General features: G+C 37.3%; 1 protein-coding gene across 1 annotated transcript in view; it reads right to left on the reverse strand.

Annotated features, from left to right (window-relative positions):
* RTN1 (reticulon 1) overlaps nt 1-26177 on the reverse strand; it is a 358434-nt gene that overhangs the window by 209319 nt on the left and 122938 nt on the right. The window contains exon 3 of the mRNA XM_036736244.1: nt 17165-17935. Within this exon, the coding sequence (XP_036592139.1) occupies nt 17165-17935 (771 nt within the window). The remainder of the gene's footprint in view (nt 1-17164; nt 17936-26177) is intronic.

The following is a 26177-nucleotide window of genomic DNA, read 5'->3' on the forward strand; positions in this document are numbered from 1 at the left end:
CTATGTATGTATATATATAGACAGAGGGCACACGGTGATTTGAATATGAAGGGATGATACCTAAAAAAATGAAATCAAATTAAGGGATAACAGAGGAATATATTGAGAGAGGGAGAAAGGGAGAGATAGAATGGGGTAAATTATCTCACATAAAAATGGCAAGAACAAGCAGTTCTGTAAGAAGAGAAGAGGGGGCAGGTGAGGAGGAATGAGTAAATCTTGCTCTCATCGGATTTGACCTGAGGAGGGAATAACATACATGCTCAATTGGGTATCTTACCCCACGGGAAAAAAGGAGGAAGGAGATAAAAAATGGAGGATGATAGAAGGGAGGACAGATAAGGGGAGGAGGTAATCAAAAACAAACACTTTAAAAAATGGACAGGGTCAAGGGAGAAAATTGAATAAAGGGGGATAGGATAGGAAGGAGCAAAATATAGTTAGTCTTTCACAACATGAATATTGTAGAAGGGTTTTACATAATGATATGCATGTGGCTTATGTTGAATTGCTTGCCTTCTTAGGGAGGGTGGGTGGGAAGGGAAGAGGGGAGCGAATTTGGAACTCAAACTTTTAAAAACAGATGTTCAAAAAATGATAGCAGTGAGTAGTGATTCATGAAGATATTTTGATCCTTTTGGGATGAGACATATTCCTGCTTTTGCCCAGTCTGAGGTGTGAGAATGGAGGAATGAACAGTGACCTCATTTAGTGGTCCTAGAGCAAGACAGACACACCAATGTCATTTCTTAACTTTCTATTAACAAGAAAATTTAAAACAAAAAAATGACTATATATTTTATATCTATCTATATACTGTCTTTGTTGTTGAACAGTCATTTTCAGTTGGGTCTGACTCTTCATGATCCCATTTGGGGTTTTCTTGGCAAGAACACTGGAGTGGTTTGTCATTTCCTTCTCCAGTACATTTTACAGATGAGGAAACTGAGGCAAACAGAGTTAAGTGACTTGTCCAAGGTCACATAGGTATTAAGTGTCTGAGGACTAGTATAAACTCAGGCCTTCCTGACTATAGGCCTAGTACTCTATCCACTGCACCACCTAGCTGTCCCTATCTCTCTGTATTTATATATTTCTATTTTGCATACTTATATACATATGTAGATATATATTTATATCTATCTATATACATATATTTATATATGTGTGTAGAGAGAGAGAGAGACAAGATGATAGACAGATAGATAAATAGACAGACAGGCAGGCCAGCAGACAGACAGACACACAGACAGACACACAGATAGATAGAGAAATATATCCCTAAAGATATGCTCTTGAAAAAAATCTAAGTTGAGCTCAGGAAGGATCAGATGTCCCTAAGTTATTTGCACTTCATGGATCTTCACCTTGTACTCACAGTCATGAAAAACAACCCCTTAGATATGTTACAAATTGGGAATCATCTTTTCCTCTTGCTCTTGTTATTGGGATTTATGTTTTGTTAATGCTTGCTTAAAGGCCATTTTAATGCTCCCTTATGACTAGGATTTTTAGTGATGGTTTTGAGTTGTGAGCTTTTGTTGGTCCTAGCTGAAAGGAATTTTGTCTCATTCACTTTTCTTGTACTTTTATGTCTCGGCTATTCAATTTAATGTATTGTGTTTATTCAGTGACTTTTTCCTTATTATGACATTTTAAATCCTGCTTTTGTTTTTGTCTTGTTCCATATTTTGCCTTCTTTTGTTTTGCTACCAGTGAGATTTTCTCTTCTCCACTCTGAAATTTATTTTATTCTCTCTCCCTCCCTCCCCTCCTACTTCGAGAAAGCTATTACTTTAGTTCCTTTGTTTAATTTTTTCTATTTTTATACTTTAAGGTTATCCACGGTATTTTTTTTCAGTTTTTATTCCAAGAATGTCCTTTTTGTTTCCAATTTTGTCTTTAGCTTCAGAGAAGCAATCTTTTCCCGCAACCTGTGCCCCTAATATGAAAATATTGCTATACAAAATGGTTTATTGATGCTATTATTATAATTAATGCCCTATATTGATGAGGCATTGGGTTTCTGTTTCTATGAATACAAGCAAATGTTTCTGATTTGCCACATGCTGTTTTCTTTGTTATTTACGATATAGTGGTGCATGAATAAGTTATTGTTATGGTTTTTCATGATACTTTATTTACTGGTGCTGCACTGACACCAATTTGCATATTTGTTTACTGTTTTTACACCTTTTATTAACTTCATATGTCCTTGATCATTGTGCTATTGTGGTAGAATATTGCATGTTGACTAGTTAAGTTAACATAACCAGTTTTTAAACATGACTTAAACATAGAGCAATCCCTTAAAAAGATGGATGTTGGAGTGATTGAAATGAATTATCATTTAGGAAGTAATGAAAGTCATAGAAGTCCCCTAATATTAGGAATAAATACAGATTATAAAGAATAATTATGTTATAAGAAGAGTTAAGAGAAATAGGAAAGACTTGAAAGACTGTAATGTATGGTAATAGAAAACCAAGAGAAGACATTCAGGTAGTGTACTATTAATTACCTGACCCATTTGATCAATCAAACATTCCTGATATGCTGACAGTATGAAAGAGTAGTGGGAACTAGTCTGTAGGCTAGCCCTTGCAGAGGAGGAACTGCTTAAAAAGACAAGATTTCTCTTCTAAAATAAGAAGCAAGGAAATGATGCTAAAGGACTGAAGTTCTAGTTGCTTGAAAGCACCTGGCCTTTGAGGCACTGGGTAAAGTCCGTGCTGTTCAATGAAGGCTTGTGTCAGACAGTGACTAATTCTGTCCATGAGAACAAGAAGCAAAGAAAGCCTTCTATCAGATACACTGAGATTCACATTTTAGTCTGAGAATGCAAAGGCCCTTCCCCTATAGGTAGGGTTGAGGCCAGAGATTCTGTGCCATAGAGATACTTCAGGTCCAAATTAGAAATCTTTTCTGGACAGGAAGCATGACTCCCGGGAGAATGCTCCTTGGATGCTTGGATTAGCCACATGTCAAATCCATTACAGCACTGTCATGAACTACAGTCAGAAAAGAGAATATAGACAAAAAGTCTAAAAAGAACAGTGCTTGCTTTTGTGCAGTAGCTAAAGGCTACACAGCTTGGAATTACATGGAAAGCATGTTTTCAAAGCCTCAAAACAAAAAGTGATGCTGTTAAAACTCCAAAGGAAGCACATACTACATTTATCTATTCTGTTATTCAGCTAAAAAGAAGAGTCTTCTAGCTTTATATTCAGAGTGGATTCTTAATTGCAAAGACTAAGAGTAGCATAGTAACAACAGAGAAAAAGGATTAGGTTCACCATAAAATATGCAAAGATCTGACAGACTGCCCTGAGCTGTGCCTGCATATCACTGGTCTTTAGTCACAGCTATCACTTCACACTTAGCCAAAGTGGCCAATACTAATAAAGACTGGAGGATCACAGTACTTCTGCAAAGAAGGGCTCCCTCTCAGTTGGCCCAGGAACATCTTCTCAGGTGTGGGCTCTGAAGCCAAACAAGAGAGCCACACTGGAGGTACAGATTCAAAGGCTGAAGTCCAAATAAGATTAGGTGAAAATGAAACATTAGGCAAAACTGTTCTCCTTGAAAAGGTCAAGGACTGAGGGAATCAAGGCCATTATGGCCTGAGACAAACACATCACCATCAGGCCATGACCAAATAAGCAGACTTATTTTATTATCACAATTTTAAATTATACAGTCTATATATGTTAGAGATATTATTGAAAAGAATGAAGCTTCCATCCTGCTAAAGTAGCAACAGGAAAAGGTGACAGGCATAGGGAAGTGGTCATTTTTGACCCCAATGACAACGAGAATGACTTCATTTTCAATTCCTTGTGGGTTTATTCCAGGGGGTGGGAAACCTGTGGCTTCAAGGCCACATGTGGTCATTTAGTTCCTTAGGTGTAGCCATTTGACTGAGTCCAAGTTTTACAAGAGCAAATCCTTTTATTAAGAGGATTTGTTCTGTGAAGTTTGGATTCAGTCGAAGGGCTGCACTTGAGGGCCTAGCAGTCCACATGTGGTCTCAAGGCTGCAGGTTCTCCATCTCTGGTCTATTCCAATTATACTTATAAGCCCCTGAACAGAGATGACAATAAAGACTGAGGAAATAGTCTGGAGGTAAACAACAAATTATCAGGGTGGAGAGCAAGGCTTTGGAAGAATTGGATGAAGAGTGTGGGAAGTGAAAGTGATAAGCAACAGATTCACGTGGAGGGAGAAGAGACACAACTATTTGTTTTCCAATTTATCAGCTTGTTTGCTTCTCGTCTGAGAAATCTTCTGTCACTTCTGTTTTTTAATTTAAAATCTCATTTTCTTTTGTCAGAGTTCCCCTACTTCTTTAGAAAAATTCTCTATCATATGTTTCAATTTCTCTATCAAATGTTTCAAATTCTCTAACCTGTTTGTCTTCATTAATTCTGATTTGAGAGCTCTGATTTCTGACCATTCCATCTTAATTCCTTCTTAATATTTTATTTTAAAAGCATGAGAAGAGGTTATGCCATGGATTAACTTGGGGTAGAGAGATGGGAAGGGAAGAACTTCAGTAGCAGATTAACTGGAGGTAGGACGGAGAAGATTGGCATAGATTCCTGGCTAGCTGCTAGATAAAAAGGTCAGAGATGCCAAGGACCCAAACAAGAGAAATCACAAACCAAAGAGCAGGGTCAGCGTAAGAGCAAGATAAGTGTATTGTCCATCGACAGGTCTCTAAGGCATGAGCATCTTTCAATCAGATAGAGTACCATGGTTGTTACGTTTCTCTAAACCCCAATACAACCCATCTCACTCAGCATGAACAATGATTATACGGCTGATGAATCTAAACCAGGGAGGTAAAGACAGGGACCTGGGAAATCACTACTACCATGTTCAACAAACTGAGGAAAACATGAGAAGAGTGGAAGGAATGATGGATTTACAGTCAGAGGAATCTGAGTTTTAATCCTGACTATATTTGCTACTAATGTTACTTTAGGCAAGTCACTTAATGTCTCTGGGCCTTGATTTCCTCATCTGTACCTGAGAACACTGCACCAGATGATCTCTAAGGTCCCTTCCAATTCTATATCTATGGACTATGAACTATGAAAATATCCTGCAAAATTGCCAGATTTATGTGAAAAACCAGCATTTGGTAATACACAGTGACAATCTATTGTGAAAATTAGCTAAGCTATTTTCCCTTTTTCGTTCATGGGAGTGCACAAAGGATGGCTTGTGGGTGGGCCTGCTCCATTTATAACTTAAAATTGGAGCTTTAAATCAATATGTTCATGGTAGTGAACAATTTTTTATAAAAAGGCAGTGAAAACTTCAGCATAAAGAATACAGTGTATGCATTATTTTAGTAAGTACGCACACATATGTTCTAAAGAATGGCTATATTACATGTTGGAAAAATAAAATGTGCTATCCTTTGAAGTGGTAAGACCATTGGACCAGGAATCAAGAGCTGGGTTCATATTCCTCCTCTAATGCTTACTAGCTGCGTGGGGTTTACGGGGCACTCAGGAGGACTAGCACTTATGGTGTGAGGGCTTGCCAAGCCCTTTCCAAGCAGAGGGGCTAAACCAAGTTGAGGGTAACCTAAAGGGCTCAAACCTGTTGGTGAGTTAAGGGGATGTCTACCCAAGCATATGAAGACTTTCCCTGGAAGAATGGATGGATGAGAATGATTTGTTCCAAAGGCCATAACAGCAGTAGAAGCAGGTGCTATGGAGCTCTTTGAGCTTGATCAAACATTGAAGACACCAAGGTCATCCACTGCATCCTGAGCCACCTCCAGTTGTTCTGACCATTGTCTTGCCACTGGACTTTGATGACTCAGGAAGAGTGAGGCTGATGACTTTGTGCAATTCTGCCTCACTTAAATTCAGTTCACAGACAAGTCAAGACATCACCCCATGATGTCATTGATCCTCTTCAAAAATGAAGGACAAATAACAGCTGTGTAACATTAGCTATGTCACCAGGCCTCTGTAAAGCATTTTCTGGGTGTTATGACCTGCAAGAGTCATGTTCCACTAGTCAAAACCCTTGAGAACCTGGTTAGCTTTACCTCCAAGCCACAATGTGGCAAAGGAATAGGACTTTAGTGAGCATGTGAAAAAGCTTGCCCAGAAAATACATTCCATGTGCACTGATTTTAATCCAAATACCTTGACACCAAAAAAAATGCGTCTCTACCTTTGGTTGTTTAAAAATATAGTACTTATGTGATCAGCAAGATGGTGGAGCAGCTGTTTTCCACAAATGTCTCCAAACTAAAAACCACCCAAAAAAGTGAATATGAGCCAATTATAGAGTAACGAAAGCTGAATCCACAGGATAAGAAGCCAAGAACATCACACAAGGTAAAAGCCTCTCAAATAACATTGGAGAAAAATGTTTAAAGCACTCACTCACCAAACTCAGCCCCAGCCTATACTATTTGCCAAGTGTGGTCAGAACCTCTTTTTAAAACTAAGATATTAGGATGGAATTTAGGTCAGAAATCAGAGCTCTCAAATCAGAATTAATGAAGACAAGCAGGAAACTAAGAATACATAATGGAATACTTTTCTGAAGAAGTAGGGGGTCCTAAAAAGAAAATGATAGGTTTATAACTTAAAAAATACAGAAATGGCAGATAATTTGGCAGAAGAGAAGCAAAAAGTTGGTAAATCAAAGAACCTGAATATCGTACTGCAACAATAAGCAGATAGACAGACAGACAGACAGATAGATAGATAGATAGGTTAATAACTTCCCAGAACAACTGAATACATACAACAAAGCTCTGATTAATAGAATACACTGATGAATGCCACAGAAAAATCCCATGCTTGAAAATCCAAATCTGTAGTGGTTAAATTTCACAATTCCAATACCAACCAACTAATTTGTAAGCAACTAGGAGAAATGCCGTCAGCTACGAAGGAACATAATTTTGAGCTCAATATCTTTCAGGCATCACCAAGAATTTGATATATCCCCAAAAAACTCTTTCCCTGACCTAACTCACCCCTCTTTTGCATTTCCCCATTTCTGTTGAGGACATCACCATTGTTTCAGAAACCCAGATTTGCAACATCAAGGTCATTATCCTCAATACCTCACTTTCACTCACTCATATACCTCACCATTTTCCAGATGCTGTCATTTCTACCTCCAAAATATCTCTCAAATCAGGCCCAACATCTTTCTCTCCTCTCACATAGCTATCACTCTAATAAATCCTTTATCACTCTATTAATACCATGACAGTATTGGTGTCCTTGTCTTTAGATAACTAAAGGCCATAGTCCATATTAATTGCCAAAGTGATTTTTGCCTAAAGCACAATTTTACCATGTGACCTCCCTACTCAATTAAACTCAAGTGGTCTCCTATAATTAATTTTGGAATCAAATATAATTCCTGAATTTGGCTCTTAAAACCTTTGATAACTTGCCCCCTACCAGCCTTATTTACTAATCTCCATGTGGATGGCAATCCAGACAAATTGGCCTTCTTACTGTTCTTTATATATGACACTCCATATTTCACCTTTGTCATTTTGCACTGGGCATCTTCCATGCCTGGAATACATTCCCTCCTCACCTCCCTCTTTCAGAATCCTTATTTTACTTCTATGCTCAGATCAATGCCTTCTACATAATTCCTTTCCTAATCCCCTCCAGCTACAAATGCCTTCCCAAATCACTTTGTCATTCTGCATTACACACACACACACACACACACACACACACACACACACACACGTATATACACATATGCACATATGGTCTCCCCTGACTAACTAGACATTTCCTTGTGCACAAGGGCTGTTTGACTCTCTCCTTGTACTGCCAATGCCTAGTACAATGACTAACATGTAGTAGGTATTTAATAATATTTGCTGATTTGTTGATTAAATAAACAAGATTATTCCCTAGCATCACAAACTAAAGAAAAGAATGGAATGTTATTTCAAAATATGAAGGACCTTAATTTTGCAACTCAAGAAACCAATAATGCAAAACTCTAAACATAAATGAACAATGATGTACCTTTAGCTAAAGAAAAACATTTTAAACATTCTTGAAAAAAATTCCAGTGATGAGTAAAACTTATGAAAACTACAAATAATAGAAATACAAGAAAGGTAATAAGGTAACTAATTACAATTATCAGGAAAATATTAAGTAATGAAAACACTTATTTCACACTTACAGACCAGTATAAATAAAAAAGGAATGGACTCAGGGATAAAAAGATGAAGAAACATGAAGAAACAAAAAAGAGCTAAAGTTACAAAGACTTAAGGGTCTCTTAAAGAATCGGAAGGTAAGAGGGGAAAACTCAATGAATGTTCCATGGACTAAACACCATACTCTCTCTTGTGAGGGAGTTTTATTCATATTTAAGGAAGGAAAAACAGAGCAGGAGATCTTTGGAGGAGAGAGAGGAAGCAAGTTAAAGGGGGAATCTAGAGATGAGACTTTATTTAGATCTGAGATGAAGAGAGAAAGGATAATAATTTCTATAATCTCTTACAGGATTGAGGGGTTATAAAAGAGAATTCAGAATATTTATTAAGTTCTTACTATGTGCCAGTCAGTAGGTTCAAACTCAATGTAGGGGGAAGGACTAAAATGAGTAGATTCGATCCTGAGATTCACCCCAGAAGAGGAAACATAAGGGCACCACTGAAAATTATTTCCTTGGTGCTGAGTGTGAGTATAGATCTATGTCCGTGGTGAGAAATAGGGATGTTATGCCTTAAAATTTTTACTTATAAATTTATAAATTCATTTGTTTATAATCAATGCCTCATATTTTATATCACAATTATTTAAGAATATAGTCCCCCCTTTTCCAGCCCAATGACCCTTTCTTTTTAACATTTGAAAGGAGAGAGGAAGAAAAAAGTTTGGCAAAACCAACTAACACCCTGAACACATTGATGATATATGAAATATTCCACCCCAAAGTCTTTCTACCTCTGTAATAAAGGAAGGAGGTACATTTTCTCAGCTCTTCTCTGAGTCCAAGCATGGTCTTCACAACTGTACAGTGTGTAGGTTTATTTCATTATTCTTTTCATTAATTTTTTTGGTAATTATTGGGCTTATTTTTCCTAGTTTTGCCTGATTTTCTCTGTATCAGTTCATATACCTTCCCATATGTCCATGAATCTTTCATTTTTATTACTTCTTCATGTGCTTTATCACAATCTGTTTAGCCACTATCTAGTTAATGGGTTATCATAGCTCATTTTGGTTGTCCCTGAACTCTCTACTACACCTATGCAGTTGATACTTAATTTGTTCCATAGGAAATAGATTTGGCATTGCTTGCAATTTTTACGTTCAATGTTTTAGCAATTGCTAGCATTTGTATATTGATTTAAAGTCTGTGAAATATTCTACAAATATTGTCACATTTTATCCTCACAACAACTCTAGAATATAGTTACTGTTATCCCCATTTTACAGATGAGGAAACTGAGACAGGTTAAGAGGTTAAGTGACTTGCCCAGGGCCACACAGCTAGTGAATGTCTGAGGTTAGATGTAAACCCATCTTCCTGACTCCAGGTCTAGTATTCAATACACTGTACCATCTAGCTGCCTCTAATTTGGCACAGCTATTAAATGGCAGAGCTGAAACTTGACCTCACACTTGTCTGACTCCTAGATCAGTGTTCTTTCTGTTCTCTACAATGTTGCCTTGAAGTACTAAGCCAGGAGGATGAGAACACTGTTCATTCATATAGTTTAAATTTCACAGCTTAAGCAATCCAGGATAATAGTAGTAGCTGACTTCACTGCCCTACTTCTTCATGGTTCTACAAAAGGGAGTTGTGTTCATGGCTCTACAAAAGGGAGAGAAGCTGAACCATGGTGATGCACTAATAAGCAATGATTTTCACACATATTTTCACCGACCTGACACTCCCTACTTGAGCAGGAATTAGAAAAACATTCCCATCTCATCTACTATAATAGTATAGGAATGAAATAAGAAGGGTGGAAAAGAAGGTGACAAGTGAAATAACATGCTAAATATATTATGTCTTCTCCACCTATGACCACAGATACTTAGCAGAAACAGAGAACGTATTTTCAGGCTGTTTAAAAGGATTCAAGTTCACATGACCCTCCTGATCACTTTAACTTGCTATTTCTCAAGAAAAAAAAGAGTTCTGCACCAGACTTAGAACAAGTATAATCTTAGACCTCACAAGACAAAGAAAAGCAAAACCCAACAAGGGAATTAATACTGGAGAATTTTAATTCTTAAATGCTCACTCACCACTGACACCTCTACTAGCCTACAAGGAGTAGTGTCTGGGACACAAGCTTAGTCTCAGGTATAAGTTTGGGGTCCATCCTGGGATGTACTCTCCACCCCTTCCCAGGTACATTAGGATGGAGGAGAGGATAAAAACATCACGCTTTCTGACTAGGATTCTGTCTTGGGAGGTCACCTTATCTCAGAGAACACTCTGCCTCCATGGCAGAGTGGAGAACATTATGGATAACAGATGTGTGAGCTGGCACCTAGAATGAAAGGCAAACAGAATCAGATATAAGATGGCATGGTCATTGGAAAGGAAATTGATCATGGAATGGGCAGGAAATGAAATCTAGCTACATGATACAGGACTTTCAGTCATTTCCATCATACGGTGATGCTTCTATTTAGATAGTAGAAAGGGAAATCCATTTTGAAAGAACTCCCGAACTCCCAAAATGCACAAAATATCTGGGAATCAATCTACCAAAGTATATTCAATACCTGTATAAATAAAATTACAAAATTTTCCCTAAGAATGAAAAGAACAACAAATAAAGTGTATTGTGTACTTATAGCTGGACTACAGCAATATAATAAAAATGACAATAATATTCAAACCAATTTGCTGATTTAATTCTATTTAATCAAACTACCAACAGGATATTTTATAGAGCTTGAAAAAAATAATAACTAAATTTATTTGGAAGAGCAAAAGATCTACAACAGGCCTGCACAATCTGTGGCCCATAGGTCAATTACAGCCTGCAGACATGCCAAAGTATTTCAGGCAGCCCACGAAAAATGTAGAGCAGACCATGGGCCACAGGTTGTGCAGGCCTGATCTAGAACATCAGGGGAATAATGAGCAAAAGTAGAAATGAAGGAAGAATAGCACTTCCATAACAGTCCATATTAAAAAACCATCCCCATAAAATTTATGTTACTGGTTAAAAATAGTAAATTAGGTCAGCGAACACATTGGAGAAGGAAGAATCAGAAATAATCAAATTTAATAACTCACTGTTTCATAAACCAAAAAAAATCATAAATCACTCAGGAAAAAACTCGGTGTTTGATAAGAACTGTTGGAAAACTGGAAAGCAGTCTGGTAGAAATTAGGTAGATACCAGCATCTTATGCCATACTACATTCAAAATTGATATGTGACCTGAATATTAAAAATCACGCCATAAAAATTAGAAGAGAACCAGATCAGGTACCTTTCCTAACTGTGGCAGGAGGTGAATTCCTAACACAGAAAGGGATAGAAATGGTTACAAAAAATAAAATGAGTAATTTTCATTAAATGAAATAGAAAAGCTTTAGCTTGAGTAAAATTAAGGCGACTAAAATAAAAAGGACAAAAGTGAATTGAAGAAAAAAATCTTTGTATATAATATCTCTGATAAGAAACTGATTTCCACGATATATAAGAAACTAATACAAATACATAATACTAAAAACCATTCTGTAACATATAAGTGGATCAAAAGATGTAAACAAATGTTTCTCAAAGGAAAAACTATACATTATTATTGAAAGAAAGTATGAAATCACTAATAATAAGAGAAATTCAAATGAAAACAACTCTGAAGTTTAGCAAAAGTGACAAAACATGAGAAGAGTGAATGATGGAGAAGTTGTGGAAAGACAGGTACACTGATGATTAGTTAGTGGAGCTGTAAACTATTCTGGAAAGTAATTTGGAATTAGGTAGAGTGACTAAAATGTCCATTCCTTTTGTCCCAGATATTTCTTTGCTAGGTATATATCCCAATGAGGCCAAGGGGCCCTTCAAAAGAAGGGTCCCACATAGACTAAACTATTTATAGAGGGCTTTTTGTAGGGGAAAAGAATTGGCAACAATATATCTCCCCATTGAATGCAGAATGATTTAAACAAATCCTAGTGCATGAAAGCAACAGGATTTTACTGTGCTGTAAGAAACAATGAATGTGATAACTACAGAGAAGCATGGGAAGACATAAAAGCTGATACAAAATAAATAATAACTAACAATAAGAACTGATACATACATACATACATGCATACATATACATATATATATATACATATATATATGTAGCACTTTAAGATTTGCAAAGTTCTTTACATACTTGATTTGATCCAGGAAAACAATATATACAATATACTACAAAACCATATATGGAAGGAAAAAAATCAGCAAAATGATTCAAAATTGAATACTGAGCAATGATCATGACTAAGTTTGGTTCCACAAAAGAAATATAAGAAAGCACATTCTCTAACTCCTTCTTTACAGAGGTGGAGGAGTATGGGTATGGATTCACATCTATAATGTCAAGCTTTCTTCATGTGTTGATTAGTTTTGCTGAATTGATTTCTAAAAATTTCTTGTTATAGGGAATATATATTTTTATTTTATATATATATATATGTATCTTTTTTATTTCTTGTCATAGGGAATGGTTCTCTGAAAGGATAAGGAGAAAGATACCCTGGGAAATATAGGTAATATAAAAGCAAAAGATTTCAATAGCATGCTATTTCAAAAGGGTTTTTGTTGTTGTTTTGTTGTTTCTGTTTTTCGTTAAAGCAAGGCTAACTGAAACATCAGGTTTGGGGATGACTGAATTTCAAAGGAATCCTTAAGGGCAAACAAAGTGAGAATGATGGTTATTTTAGTGAGTATATTTAGTCCTTTGAAAGGATTGCCCGATATATTTCTAACTTCTAAACTTGGTAACAGATGGTTCAAGCAATATTGGGGAACTTTCACAAAGTCTGAGGTGTCACAAGGAGACAAAGGTTCTAAAATATCCTATGAAGCATTCCTATTCACAGTCACAGCTGTTACACTTTTTATCCTTTATCATATAATTCTAGCTGTTGGTTAAGGTTCTCTCTCCCTCCTTCCCTCCCTTCCCTCCTCTCATCATAATAGTATCTTGTCTTGTTTCAATTTTAGGTCCCCAAACTACTACGCAGGAAAGGGACACTGCAAAATTTCATCATTACACTATGTTGAAAGTAATTACATGCTAAGTTTTAATGATACCATAGTACTATACTCATCATATTCAGCCTCAGAACACAGCAAAGCCTCCTAAATTAAATCAATAGAAAATCAGTGCTCAAATTTTTTGGTCTCACAATCCCCTTCCCTCCTTAAGTATTCAGACCTCAAAGAACTAGTTTTTATGTGGGTCATATCTATTGATACTTACCATATTAGGGATTAAAATTGAAATTATAAAATATTAATGTATTTGAAGTGATAACAAACCATTAAATGAAAACAATTAACATACTTTTATGAAAAATATCTATATATTTCCTTCCAAAATGGTGAGAATGACACTGTTTTACGTAGTTTTGCAAATCTCCTTAATGTCCATCTGGTTAAAAGAAGACAGTTGAATTCTCCTATCTGCTTTTTTAACCTGTTGCGCTAGATTGTATTAATTTGAAGTAATAAGGAAAATTTGGCCTCGCACTGATATATAGTTGGAAAAAAGTATTTAATAGGCTAAACATATCTTAGTATTATTCTGAAAATAACTTTGATTTCAAGGATCCCCTGAAAGGATCTCAGTGACCCCCAGGGGCCTATGGACCACATTTTGAGAGCCACTGCAATAGTAATACAAAACTGACCAAACTAACCATCCACACTGGAAAACAAAGTAGATGAAAATATGTTTCTACCCCACACCACCACCACCATTGTTGCCCAAATTATGATACACAGATGGGCGCCAAGTTAGTATGACAGTATGTATTTTGTATAGGCATTGCTGTGCCCACAGATCACCAGAAGTAAGTCATTGTGCTAGATCAATATTTGGGAAAATGCAATGTTTTCCATAAACTTTAGTTGCTCAATGCTGCAATAACAACTTCAATATCAATATTTTCCTACATTACAGGGGAAACTGAAGCTATGTAAAAACACTTTTAAGTCAAAAAAATGTAATACTATATGGCTTATGATCTTGGAACACCACATCCTCTAAAGAACCAAAATTACACGTACCCCAAATATTGGAGAAAGATACATGGTCAGTGTCTGCAAGATGCGGCACATTGCCAATATTAATATGGCTATAAGGAGAGAAGCGAAAAGCATCAGCAGGGACACGTGTGGCCAGAAAAGGAGATTAGGCTAGCCATTCAATGAAAAGAACAACAGGTAAACGGTATATATAGATATGTGTGTGTGTATGTATATGTGTGTGTATATATATGTATGTACATAGGTATGTGTATGTGTATGTATATGTATATATGTATGTATATGTGTATATATGTATTTATGTATGTGTGTGTATGTATATGTGTGTGTATATATGTATGTACGTAGGTATGTGTATGTGTATGTATATGTATATATGTATGTATATGTGTATATATGTATTTATGTATATGTGTGTATGTATATGTGTGTGTATATATATGTATGTACGTAGGTATGTGTATGTATATGTATATATGTATGTATATATGCATATGTATATGTATGTATGTATATGTGTATATATGTATTTATGTATATGTGTGTGTGTGTGTGTATCACATTGTTGCTCCCAATATATTAACAAGAGTCACAGAGAGGCTTTTGGGATGTTAGGTGGATTCCCTATGAAAGACATGGGTAAGAATTAGAAAATAAAGGTTGTGAATTGTACCAGAACAGTAGTGATACTGAGGAGATCACAGATCCATATGAGAATCTAGGTAATGATATCAAGAATGTTATTGCAACAATAGTATATAGAGCTATGCACTCAGTGAACTCAGTGAATTCACATTATTTGGGAGATTAGCTTTAGAAGTATGTTTTTATAATAATACTATAAAATTTACATACACACGGTGAAGTTCACTCTAGGTTTTATTCTGTGTAGATAATCCTTAGTAAATTATTAATCCTAACCTGGCCTGTCTCCAGTTAGTATGAGCTCAAAGAATAGAATCTAATTTTAGCATTAGCCTAATAAAAATGGAACTTAGTTGCCAAAGTTCCCTACATAATGCAGTCCAAGGTCAATGAGAAAGAAGGCTTGTCAGAGTTTTCACTGTCTGGTTTTACTGCATCCCTTACCCAGTCCATCAGGCGAGAAGAATTGATGAAAACTGAAATCACAAAATACCTCTGATCAAAAGAATTAATAATCATTTTCACCCTAAGTCTTTTAATTACATTCTGCCAATGGACTGAAGTTAATATTCCCTTATCCCACAGTCTTATTTTGAAGAACCCAGAGGCTAAATTTCAAAGTGATTGGGGAGAGAAAAGTGGTTCTTTCATTTTTATAAGATGGTGTCTAATTGCTAGGGTGTGGGACAAAAAGCTAAACCCAAAATTAAACTCAGAGGCTAGTTAAGTAGAAAGTAGAAAGTAATTTTATTATGATCCCACGGGAAAAGGTGGTCTCTGAACAGATAGACAATCGGCAAGGAGAGGCGGGGCCCAGAGGGCAAAACCCAGCCTTATACTCTAAGGTAAACAAGCCCCTGCCCCACCACCACTGGTCTTTTACTCTCATTGATGGAGTCCAGGCTCACAATTTCGCAGAAATCTACTACCCCAGGTACTCAACTCACAGAAAGACCGAGATCCATTTTCCTTGAGAGGGCTTCACCGTCCCACTCACTAGTAACCTAACTGAAGTTAACATTATACCAGAATGAGTTTATATCTTTGGAATTATTAACTCCAAGAAGGCAAGCCTTTATGCTAAAGAAATAAAAGAGCAGGTGGACAAATAGGAAAGGACATTGAGCCAATGTTATAGTTTCTTAGGTCTGCCTCAAAATTTAACATGGGTAGGCATCCCAATGCTATATGTGAGGCAGCTGGCATCAACATCCGTCCTTTTCTACAAAAGGTCTTGGTCTTTATTTGTTCATTTATGACTCTTTACTATAACAATGGGAAACTCAGGTGAGGTCCAGTAGCTGAGTTTATTGAGAAGATTTCCACCCTCACATATACCCAGTATCTGACTATAAAATATTAAGGTCTTAATCAACTATGTCAATTTTGTTTTCCTTACATGATTGCTGTATATTATTTCTCAATATTCACTGATATTCAAAATCCCCACTCAAGGACCATTCAATGACAGATCATATGGCAAAATTCAAACACTCTAATTTGTACGCAACTTTGAAAATGAGGAAATCAATTGTAGATTATTTCAGAGGAGAGAAAGCCTTCTATTATTTCATCCTAGAGACATAAGCTCTAGTGGCAAACATTGTTCTGTCTTTTCCCAGAGCAACAGGGACTCAAAACCCTGAGGCTCAAAGGCTCTTTAGGTAGGAGAGAGCGTGGAAAAGGGGAAATCTGCATAATAAGGAAGATGTATTCTTCCACTAGAGACCACATGGCTGACAAAAAGGGAGACAGGGTAATGCTGGGCATCAACCTGTGAGCATTGCAACTCTATGACTGTACAGGAAAATTGTTACCATCCAAGAAAGTAGGGGAAGAAAGAAAATGGAGAAGGAACTGGAAGAAAATGAGAAAACAGGAAATTCAGCCCCAGAGTAAAATACTAGAAGGGCTTTTAGAGCAGCTGAAGGGAGCTTACTCCATTCAGAGAAACTGAGAATGTGTACAAAACAACTCATTATTATGGATAGATGGGCTCTGCCAGCAGAGAAGCCATTCAGAGCACTTGATTCAGCCACCCAAATTCCAGCTGTGAATTTAAATTCTTTTTTCTTCATTGTTCCCTTCCTTGGGATTGTTTTCTGGTCAATTGTATAACCAGCCTATAAATACTGAGCCAGGGAGATGGGGAGTGAATAACTCCATCTATTTAATGACTGTATTTTAGGAGACGGGAAGGGTACCCAAGCAAACAAACTTGATTTAATTGTAAAAACTTTGAAATTACCTTTTTGCTTATTTAAAAACAGCAGTGGGGGTGAGGACCAGATATTTTGCCCAGAGTCCTTTGGAGACCAATTACTCTGACTAACACCTGTCACATCGGCAGTTTTCTTCTGGGATGTTTTCCCTTCAGACGTAGAGAGCTCAGTGCTGATTTGGGGGGGAACAAAGGAGCATTTCAGGTAGGAGGCTGACTCTGCCAGGTTTTGTCTATTCATTTTACTTTCCTTGGCACTGTTGTTCACATCATATTTGGAAGCCCCAAGGTTCTCTGTCCTGGAGCCATTTTCTTCCTTGATAATGTCCATGATTAAGGGTTTCATCAAAGGAGAGTCCTGTTCCCTTTTGGGGCTTTCCTCAGAAGCAGAGGAGGCATCACAAGACTCAATGATGAGCTCACTGTCCAGTTCAGCCTCTCGTTCCTCCCTCAGGATGCTGTACTGTATAGAAGGGGAGGCAGGCGATGGTGGAGGGCCACTGATATGGCTGAAAGTCATGTAGCTGGACTGCAACACTTCCTCCGCAGCTAGAGGATCTTCAGAGACAAGCTCTATCTCTGAGTCACCAGATTCAGTGCCACTAATTTCATGGTCCAAGGTGCATGGAGCAGCTGGTGGTCCAGACTTGTTTTGGGGCTCTGGTTTATCAGGAACCTGTCCGATCGTCTGCTGATTTTCGGTGGTTTCCAAAGATAATCCCTTTGCTTCCTTGATGGCACTGATAAGTTCATCTTCTGAGAAGCTGCCTTTACCTTGGGATTCTGAGCCAGATGGTTCTGTTATGCCACAGAAAGAGAAAGAGACAGGGAAGGCACACACACATACACAGAGAAAGACAGACAGACACACAGAAGAAACAAAATTCTATTAGAGAAGATGCCTTATCATTTCTTCAGAAACACAAAATGTTGCAGGCAAAAATCTAGGTTGTTTCCAAGGTTAAGCACAGAGATAGGCCACCTGGACTAAAAATTACTTTTATGGTTCAATTAATTAATGTTATATCTCTCTAAAGGCAACTAATTATTAAAAAATAAAACAAATGCAGTATGGATGATTTCTTACAAAGAAAATCTTAATATTGTGTGCTTTAATACAGCCCAAGACATCTAAAAGTCAGTGCTCTACTTTGTAATTTCTCTCTTTGGAGATGATATTTTAATATCAATGATGAAATTTTGCTTAGTAATGTAATCTGTTATTCATTGCTTTTTCAACTTACCACTGTCAATATAAAAATAAATGAAAGTAAACTATTTTTTTCTTTTTCATTTAATCCAAATCTTGCATCCTCTTCTAGAAAGAAAGGGCAAGTTTATGTTGTCATAAAATCAAGGATTTAGGGATGACCTTATGAGGTCACATGGTCTAATTTAATTTTTTTCATTTAATCCAAATCTTGCATCCTCTTCTAGAAAGAAAGGGCAAGTTTATGTTGTCATAAAATCAAGGATTTAGGGATGACCTTATGAGGTCACATGGTCTAATTTCTTCATTTTACAGATGAGGAAACTGAGGCACAGAGAGGTGAATTTACTTGCCCAATAACACACAGGGGGTAAGTAGCAGAGGCAGAATGCAAACCTAAGTCCTCTCATATTTGGATATTTGTCAGTTCTAGCTTTAAGGTTCAAGGATATTTACAGATATTAACAGGATGAAAATAGTGCCTTCCAAATTTTCTTTTTGTTCAAACCAGTATTTTCGTCAGTGCAGGGAAGTATGGTGTAGAAACTCCCTCCACTGACATCGATTAGCAACTCTTCTTCAACTAAAAGTCTCAGAGAATTGTACGTGGGCACAGAGGGGTCAGGTAACATGGCCATAGTCACAAATTCTGCATCCAGGTCATACTCTGAACTCAGTTCTTCCTGATTCTAAGGCCAAGTCTTCATTCACTGTGCCACACTATCTCTTGTCCTGTGTAGAGTGGATGTTAAATAAATTTGTCAAACTGAATTTAATTATTGCTTTTTTTTAGCACTGTAAAATGCAAATATTTGGGGCAATGGGAGTGAAAGAATTGCCCTGTTTCCATAAATCATGCCAGGTCACTAGATAGAATTTCCATTCACCAATTCTTACACGTGAAAAATGAAAAGTACCCCCACAAAATGAATTATTTGGCTGCTCTCTAGGGCGTGGTCCAATTCAGATGCTGATGAAGAACATCATAAACCTTTGTGAAAATTTGGTTATCCTTGGGTGAAACTACCCTAATGTGTTTGGGGGCACAAGAATGGCCCTGCAGGACTTTGTTTCAGCGTCCATTCAAACAGGGATCATAGATTTAGAGACAGAAGAGACTTTAGACGTCACAGAGTACAACAAAGTTCCTCATTTTACAAATAAGGAAAGTCAGGTTGTGATTTGCCCAGGCCATACAGATCATAAGGGGTAGAGATGGGATTTGGACCCAGGTCTTTTGACTCCATATTCATCACTTTTTCCATCACACTCTCCTAACTTCTCTAAACTCTGTGTGAATAGGCTATTTTTCTTTCTTTTTTTCAAAGCCTGAAGATTAGATAAGGAGTTGGTGGGTTGGAGTAGAAAAGATAGAACTATCATGCATGTAATGCTGGGGTATTGATAGTAAAGTACTAGTGGTAGAGGAGGAAGATGACACCTGGTTTGTAAAATGTTTTACAAATATTATCCCATTTAACCTTACAACAACCCTGAGAGGCAAACACTATTGCTATCTCCATTTAACAGATGAAGAAACTGAGGCAGAGAGGAAGTGACTTGCCCAGGATCACCATCAGCAAGTGCTTGAGGCTGGATTCAAACTCAAGTCTTCTTGATTCTAAATCCAGCACTCAATTGACTGTGCCACTTGAGAGAGCTGCCTCTCTTAAATCTATCAGTAAATCCCAGTCTATTTGTTGGAGACCTCTACTTAAGTGCTAGGGGATGGGGTTCATCTTTCACATTTTGCCCAGACCTATGGTTACATCAGTACTATATTGAAAGTTTCCATGCACTTTGAATAAAGAATTATAAATAATTCCTTAACCTCTTAATAATCTGACTATCAGAGAATCTGGGTTCAAATCCAGATTCTGCTCTTTGCTGACTACACGACCCTTGGTCTCAGTTTCTTCATCTATAAAGTGAGGGTATTGGATTAAATGATCTTCAAAAGTCCTGTTGCAGCTATAAATCTTATGTATAGATGCAACACAATTTAATGTTGCAATTCTCAAAGCGTGATGCTGGACCTCCAGAGCATCAACAAGGACCTTTCAAGAGATACACAAGGACAAAACTCTTTTCATAATACTATATTATTTGCCTATTAAAATACTCCTCCCTTTTCTAACTACTTATCTGTGCACAGCTAGCATTTCTTCATAAACTTCAATAAGATAACACAGTACAACAGATGGAATGTAGAAGAAGATAGGAGAATTGATTTCCAAAAAGCCAGACACTGAAGAAATGTGCAAAAATGTGTAAAATAATGCCACTTTCTTCACTAACTTTTTTGTTTTGTTTTGGAAAATATTTTTTTGTTGTTTCAGTTGTGTTCAACTCTCTATGATCCCATTTGGGGTTTTCTTGGCAAAGATACTGGAGTGGTTTGCCTTCTCCTTCTCCAGCTAATTTGACAGAGGAGTAACTGAGGCAAACAGTTAAATGACTTGGCCAGAGTCACAGAGTTAGTATCTGAAGCTGGATCTGAACTCAGGTCCTCCTGACTCCAGGTTCGGTGCTCTATCTACTGTGCCACCTAGATGCCCATTTGGAAAATGTATTTTTTCATAAAAATATATTATCAATGTTAACATATAATTGGTTTATTATTGTTATTTTTAATGAATTAAACATTTGCATGTTTAAAATTTATCTTTTAATTTCTAATATGGTAAACATAATAGATATTACTCATATAAACTAAAGCTCTTTGGGTCCTCAATAATTTTTAAGAGTGTAAAGAGTTTCTGAAACCAAATGTTTGAGAAATGTTGTGTAGTAGAAAAACATTCACACTGTGTTTGGATTTGGAGCACTTACATTTAGTTCCAGTTCTTCCACTTACTACCCATATGGTCTTAGCCAAGTTATTTCTTCTCTCCAAACCCCACTTTCCTCATGCATCCATCCAGTAATTGGAATGTTTCTTACCAAAATAGCCTGATCCACACATGAAGATGAAGTTCTTGTTATGTTAGAATGTGTATACCTACTTTTCCCATGTGACTTCAAACACTATGGCAGTAATAAAAATTATTGGATTTAAGGAGGGATGTATGGGGCAAGGGTAGGGGACCACACAAATTAAGAAACTACTCATTTCTCAATACAAAGATTGAATTTGCTTTCTTTTCCTTTTTGAGTCTTGAGGTCTGAAAAGATTCATCCAATAAGCCTGATGTTTCTTCCTATGTCTCTGCATTAGAAGAGAGATAATTAATGTATGATTACATGAAAGTTAGAAAAAGAATTGCAGTGAGGATTTCTATTCAGGCATTGGTTGTAGTAGGTAATTGCTGAGGTCCCTTCCAACTCCGAGGGCCTATGAGAAATGCTACCCTGCTAGGTCTAAGAGTTTTAGCATGTGATTTTTCAATGATTTCTGGTTTGTTTTTTGTTATCCTGTGTATAAATGGAGCTGGACCACTGAAGTAACATAAAAAGCAGAATGTATATTTACCATCACCTCCAGCCATCAATGTCCCAGTTCCAAAGTGAGTCTCGCTAGATAAGCTTCACCGGTTCCCAGGATGGTCAATGAGAATGATAACATGGCTATTGAGTCATGCTTGCTCCAAGGGTGGGTTACAGAGTGGAATGGAACCTTGCATAGGGCAGGCTTTAAATTAATGTTGACTATTGCTGGACCTCTTTTCTTTAAGGTTTCCAGCACTTAGCATGTTGCCTGGTGCACAGTAGGCACTTAAATGTTTATTGACTGTCTGATAGACTTCCTTTGACAGTTGCATCATGAGTAGACACAGCTGGGTCATAATGCTGCCAGACTGGAGCAATCCTTCAAGGCCTTGCCATTTCCTCCATGACACCTTCTCTGATAACTATATCATATATGTACATTATATATAATTACAATATATTTTATATAATTATGATATACAATGTGTAGTATATAATATAATGTTATATATATAATATATTACACTTACATGTAAAACAGGTATATTAATAGTACCTACCTAACAGGACTGCTGTGAGATTCAAACTAGATGGTCTTTGTAAAGCATTTTGGAAACCTCAAAGCACTACATAAGTGTGAGCTATTATTATCTCTACTTTCTCTGTACTTCTATAATTCTTATGGTCCATATTACACAATTTAGCTCTTATATAATAGTGCTGCTTCAAATTTGTTCATTTCATTTCTCCAACTAGACTGTCAGCTCCTTGAGGACAAAGGGCATGCCTTTAGATTTTTTTTAAATCTCCTCCCCCACTGAATTTAGCACAATGCTTGGCACAGCATAGATTTTAGCGTTTGATTAGAGATGGCACGGGAGGGTGCTTAAAGAAAACTCCTTCCTCTTTCCTTGCGATGCTCTTAAGGAGTTTTGTTAAGAAGGAGTATTATTAACCACAACTAGAATGTCATTTATATTGGATCCAGCTTTTGGGGATATATACTTTGCTCATGTTTGGAGAAAAACCACCTGGTAGCTCCACCATAACGTCCTCCCTCATTCCTTTCTGTCTGCCATGACCTCTTTATATCTCGCATATCATTTTGTTGTGTACCTTGGAACTGTTTCATATTTGTCTTTGCCTCACCAGGACCTAAAGCAATATCTGGCACATAGGATGTGTTTTACAATGTTTCTTTATTAACTGTGTAATGTTATGTAGTATAGTTATCTAGGTTTGTGTCCTCTGGGGTGGTGTGCTAGAATCAGCTCCAATAGGTCACAGCCAGTTGTTAAAACTTCAATGTAAGCATTTATAGCATGGAAATCAGTATAAATCAGGGCTTGCTTTGTTGTTTTGTTGATTGTCCAGGCTTAGGAAGTGATGGGCAAAATGTTAATAATGCAGAATAAACTTAAAAGTGTGGAGTGAATACCTTTTTTTGGAGACTGATTATTAAACATTGACCAGCACACCTCAGAATTTTATTTCTCCACTAGATTGACTGTAAGTTCCAGGAGGTCAACATGCCTTCCACAACACAGTGCTCTACACACTTAATAATCTTTAATGGATGATCTAATGCTTAATAATGAATTATTAGCAAGGAAATCACAAAAGAAGCATGACTTTACAAGAGATTGCCTCTGAGGTCCTTTCCAACTCTAGACCTAAAACCCTATGATTCTAATATGAAAACTTGAATAAGAAAACATTTGAGTAGAGGACATAGAGGCAGATAAACAGGGTTTAATGAAGATTAAACAGAGAAGAAAATGTAATTTGAGGGACATCATTTCTAGAAGAGTCTATGCTAGGTGCACCATCTGACTGGATCCATGAATGTTTTGTTGTAATGAATCAGTTGGTACAAATATAGCTTCTATTCAGAAAGCAGATTAGTGAAAATCTCAAATGGCCCAGATGGGATAGCTGATGATGTGCCTCAATCTTTTTTGTTTAATTCAATCAATTCAATTTTAAAATTATAAATAAAAAGATGTTTGTGGGTGTTTTCTTTCTTTTCAAACACTTCCTGTCTGATCAGGACTAAGAGAACAAAAACAGACAAACACAGATACTGGAACCTACATTCCTCACATTTTCCCCAGAAGCAACTGAGAGAACATGAGAAAATGGATGCACAGACTGTATCTACTATGTTTTGTTTCAGAGTATAGCCACCTTTACAAAACAGGCTGACTCAGTTTCCATAATTCCAAAGCATTAGGCAGGGTTTCCACAAATAAGAAGCCACTAATGCTCCCTTGCTGACATGAAAAATGTGTGTATTACTCTATAGGTTCACTAATGTGCCTTTGGGGTGGTCTGTCTGTTCTCTCTCTCTCTCTCTCTCTCTCTCTCTCTCTCTCTCTCTCTCCCTCTGTCTCTCTGTCTCTCTCTCTGTGCGTGTGTGTGGGTCCCTCTCTCTCTCTCTCTCTCTCTCTCTCTGTCTCTGTCTGTCTCTCTGTGTCTCTGTGTTTCTCTCTCTCTCTCTGTCTGTCTCTGTCTGTCTCTCTGTCTCTCTCTCTGTCTCTCTCTCTTTGTCTCTCTCTGTCTCTGTCTCTCTGTCTCTCTATCTGTCTTCTGTCTCTCTCTCTGTCTCTGTCTCTCTTTGTCTCTCTTTGCCTCTCTCTCTGTCTCTCTCTGTCTCTGTCTCTCTCTCTCTCTCTCTCTCGCTGACCTAGCATTCTTAGTTCTTGCTCTAAAAACAGTCTCAGGCCCTGTGAGATCCTTCCCAATTAAGCACTATCTATAGAATGCTCTGACACAGTATGCAGGAACTAATCAGAAGGGAGCCAAGCAGTAGAGGTACCGCTGCTTCCCAAATTATGCTGCGTTTTAAGGAAACAACACCATGCTATGCGCAGCACTGTGCTGGCTGCGGGGAAGGGCTGCCAAAAAGTACAAGGAACAGTTCTTGTTCTCAAGGAGTTTGCAGTCTCATGGAGGAGACAAGAGAAGTACACAAATAACCAAATATAAACTAATATAAATGCTACATCAGTGTCTGAAGTGGTTGCTGTTTGTCCTTCATTCTCGAAGAGGACCATGACATCGGGAAGGTGAAGCCATGACTTGTGAGTGAATTGGATTTAAGTGAGGCAAGGCTGTACAAAGTCACCAGCCTCACTTTGTCCTCCAGTGGCATCCAGTGGCAAGATATAAATCAAGATAACTATAGAAGGCTCTGGATGCAATGGGAGACCTTGACCTTTTTAAGCTAAGGTCTTCCTGAATTCTCACTTTTATTGAGGGAAAGCCCATTCGGTGATTAAGGCTAGGTAAGAAATGAGTCAAGGAATTTTTCCCTGACCAAAACAAAATCAGTCTGGGAGAGGAAGACCTTCAGGGTTTCTGGTCAAAACACAAACAATTAATTTACATTCACTTAAGAGGAAGAGAATCCTTTTAGGAAGTATTTTAAAGAGTTTCTTGAGGAAGGAAGGAATTTATTAAGGAAGCATTTATTAAGCACCTACTATGTGCCACACATTGTGCTAAACACCTTACAAATATTTCATTTGATCCTCACAACAACCATGGGAAGTAGATGCTATTATTATTTATTTTACAGATGAGGAAATCAAGGCAAAAAGAGGTTAAGTGACTTGCCCAGGGTCACATAGGTAGTAATTGTCTAAGACTAGATCTGGACTCAGGTTGTTCTGACTACAGCTCCAACACTCTATGCACTGCACCATAACTAAGAGGAGAGAGTCTGGAATTAACCTAAAATGCCAGGGTAAGAAGAGCAGACTTTATACAATTAAAAAAAACAAGGAGTCACTGAAGATTTTTGAGGGGAAGGATAGCATGTTCCCAGAATCTCAGAGTTAGAATCTCTAAGGAAATCCAGTCCAACCCATGCCTGAACCACAATTCCTTCTACTTTTGTTGTTGTTCAGTCATATCCGATTCTTCATGATCTCATTTGGGGTTTTCTTGGCAGAGATACTGGAGTGGTTTGCCATTTCCTTCTCTACCTCATTTAACAGATGAGGAAACCGAGGCAAACAGGGTTAAGTGACTTGCCCAGGGTCACACAGCTAGTAAGTGTCTGAGGCTGGATTTGAACTCAGGAAAATGAGTCTTCCTGACTCCAAGCCCAGCATTCCTTCCACTGTGCCACCTGCTGCCCAGAATTCCCTCTACAATTTATCCTGTAAGTGGTCATCCAGCCTTCACTTGATGATCTCCTGTGAAAGAAGAACCTACCCCCCCTTAAAGTAGCCCATTACACTTTTGAATAGTACTGATGAAATAAAGAAAAATTTTCCTTAGGGCATGCATAAATTTGCCTCTTTATATCTTCTACCCATTGCTGCCAGTTTTTTTTTTCTATTGAGACAGGCATAGTGAGTCTAATGCCTCTTTCATGGACAGCTCTTTAAATAC

Source organism: Trichosurus vulpecula, chromosome 8, assembly GCF_011100635.1.
Source record: "Trichosurus vulpecula isolate mTriVul1 chromosome 8, mTriVul1.pri, whole genome shotgun sequence".
Taxonomy (NCBI): Eukaryota; Metazoa; Chordata; class Mammalia; order Diprotodontia; family Phalangeridae; genus Trichosurus; species Trichosurus vulpecula.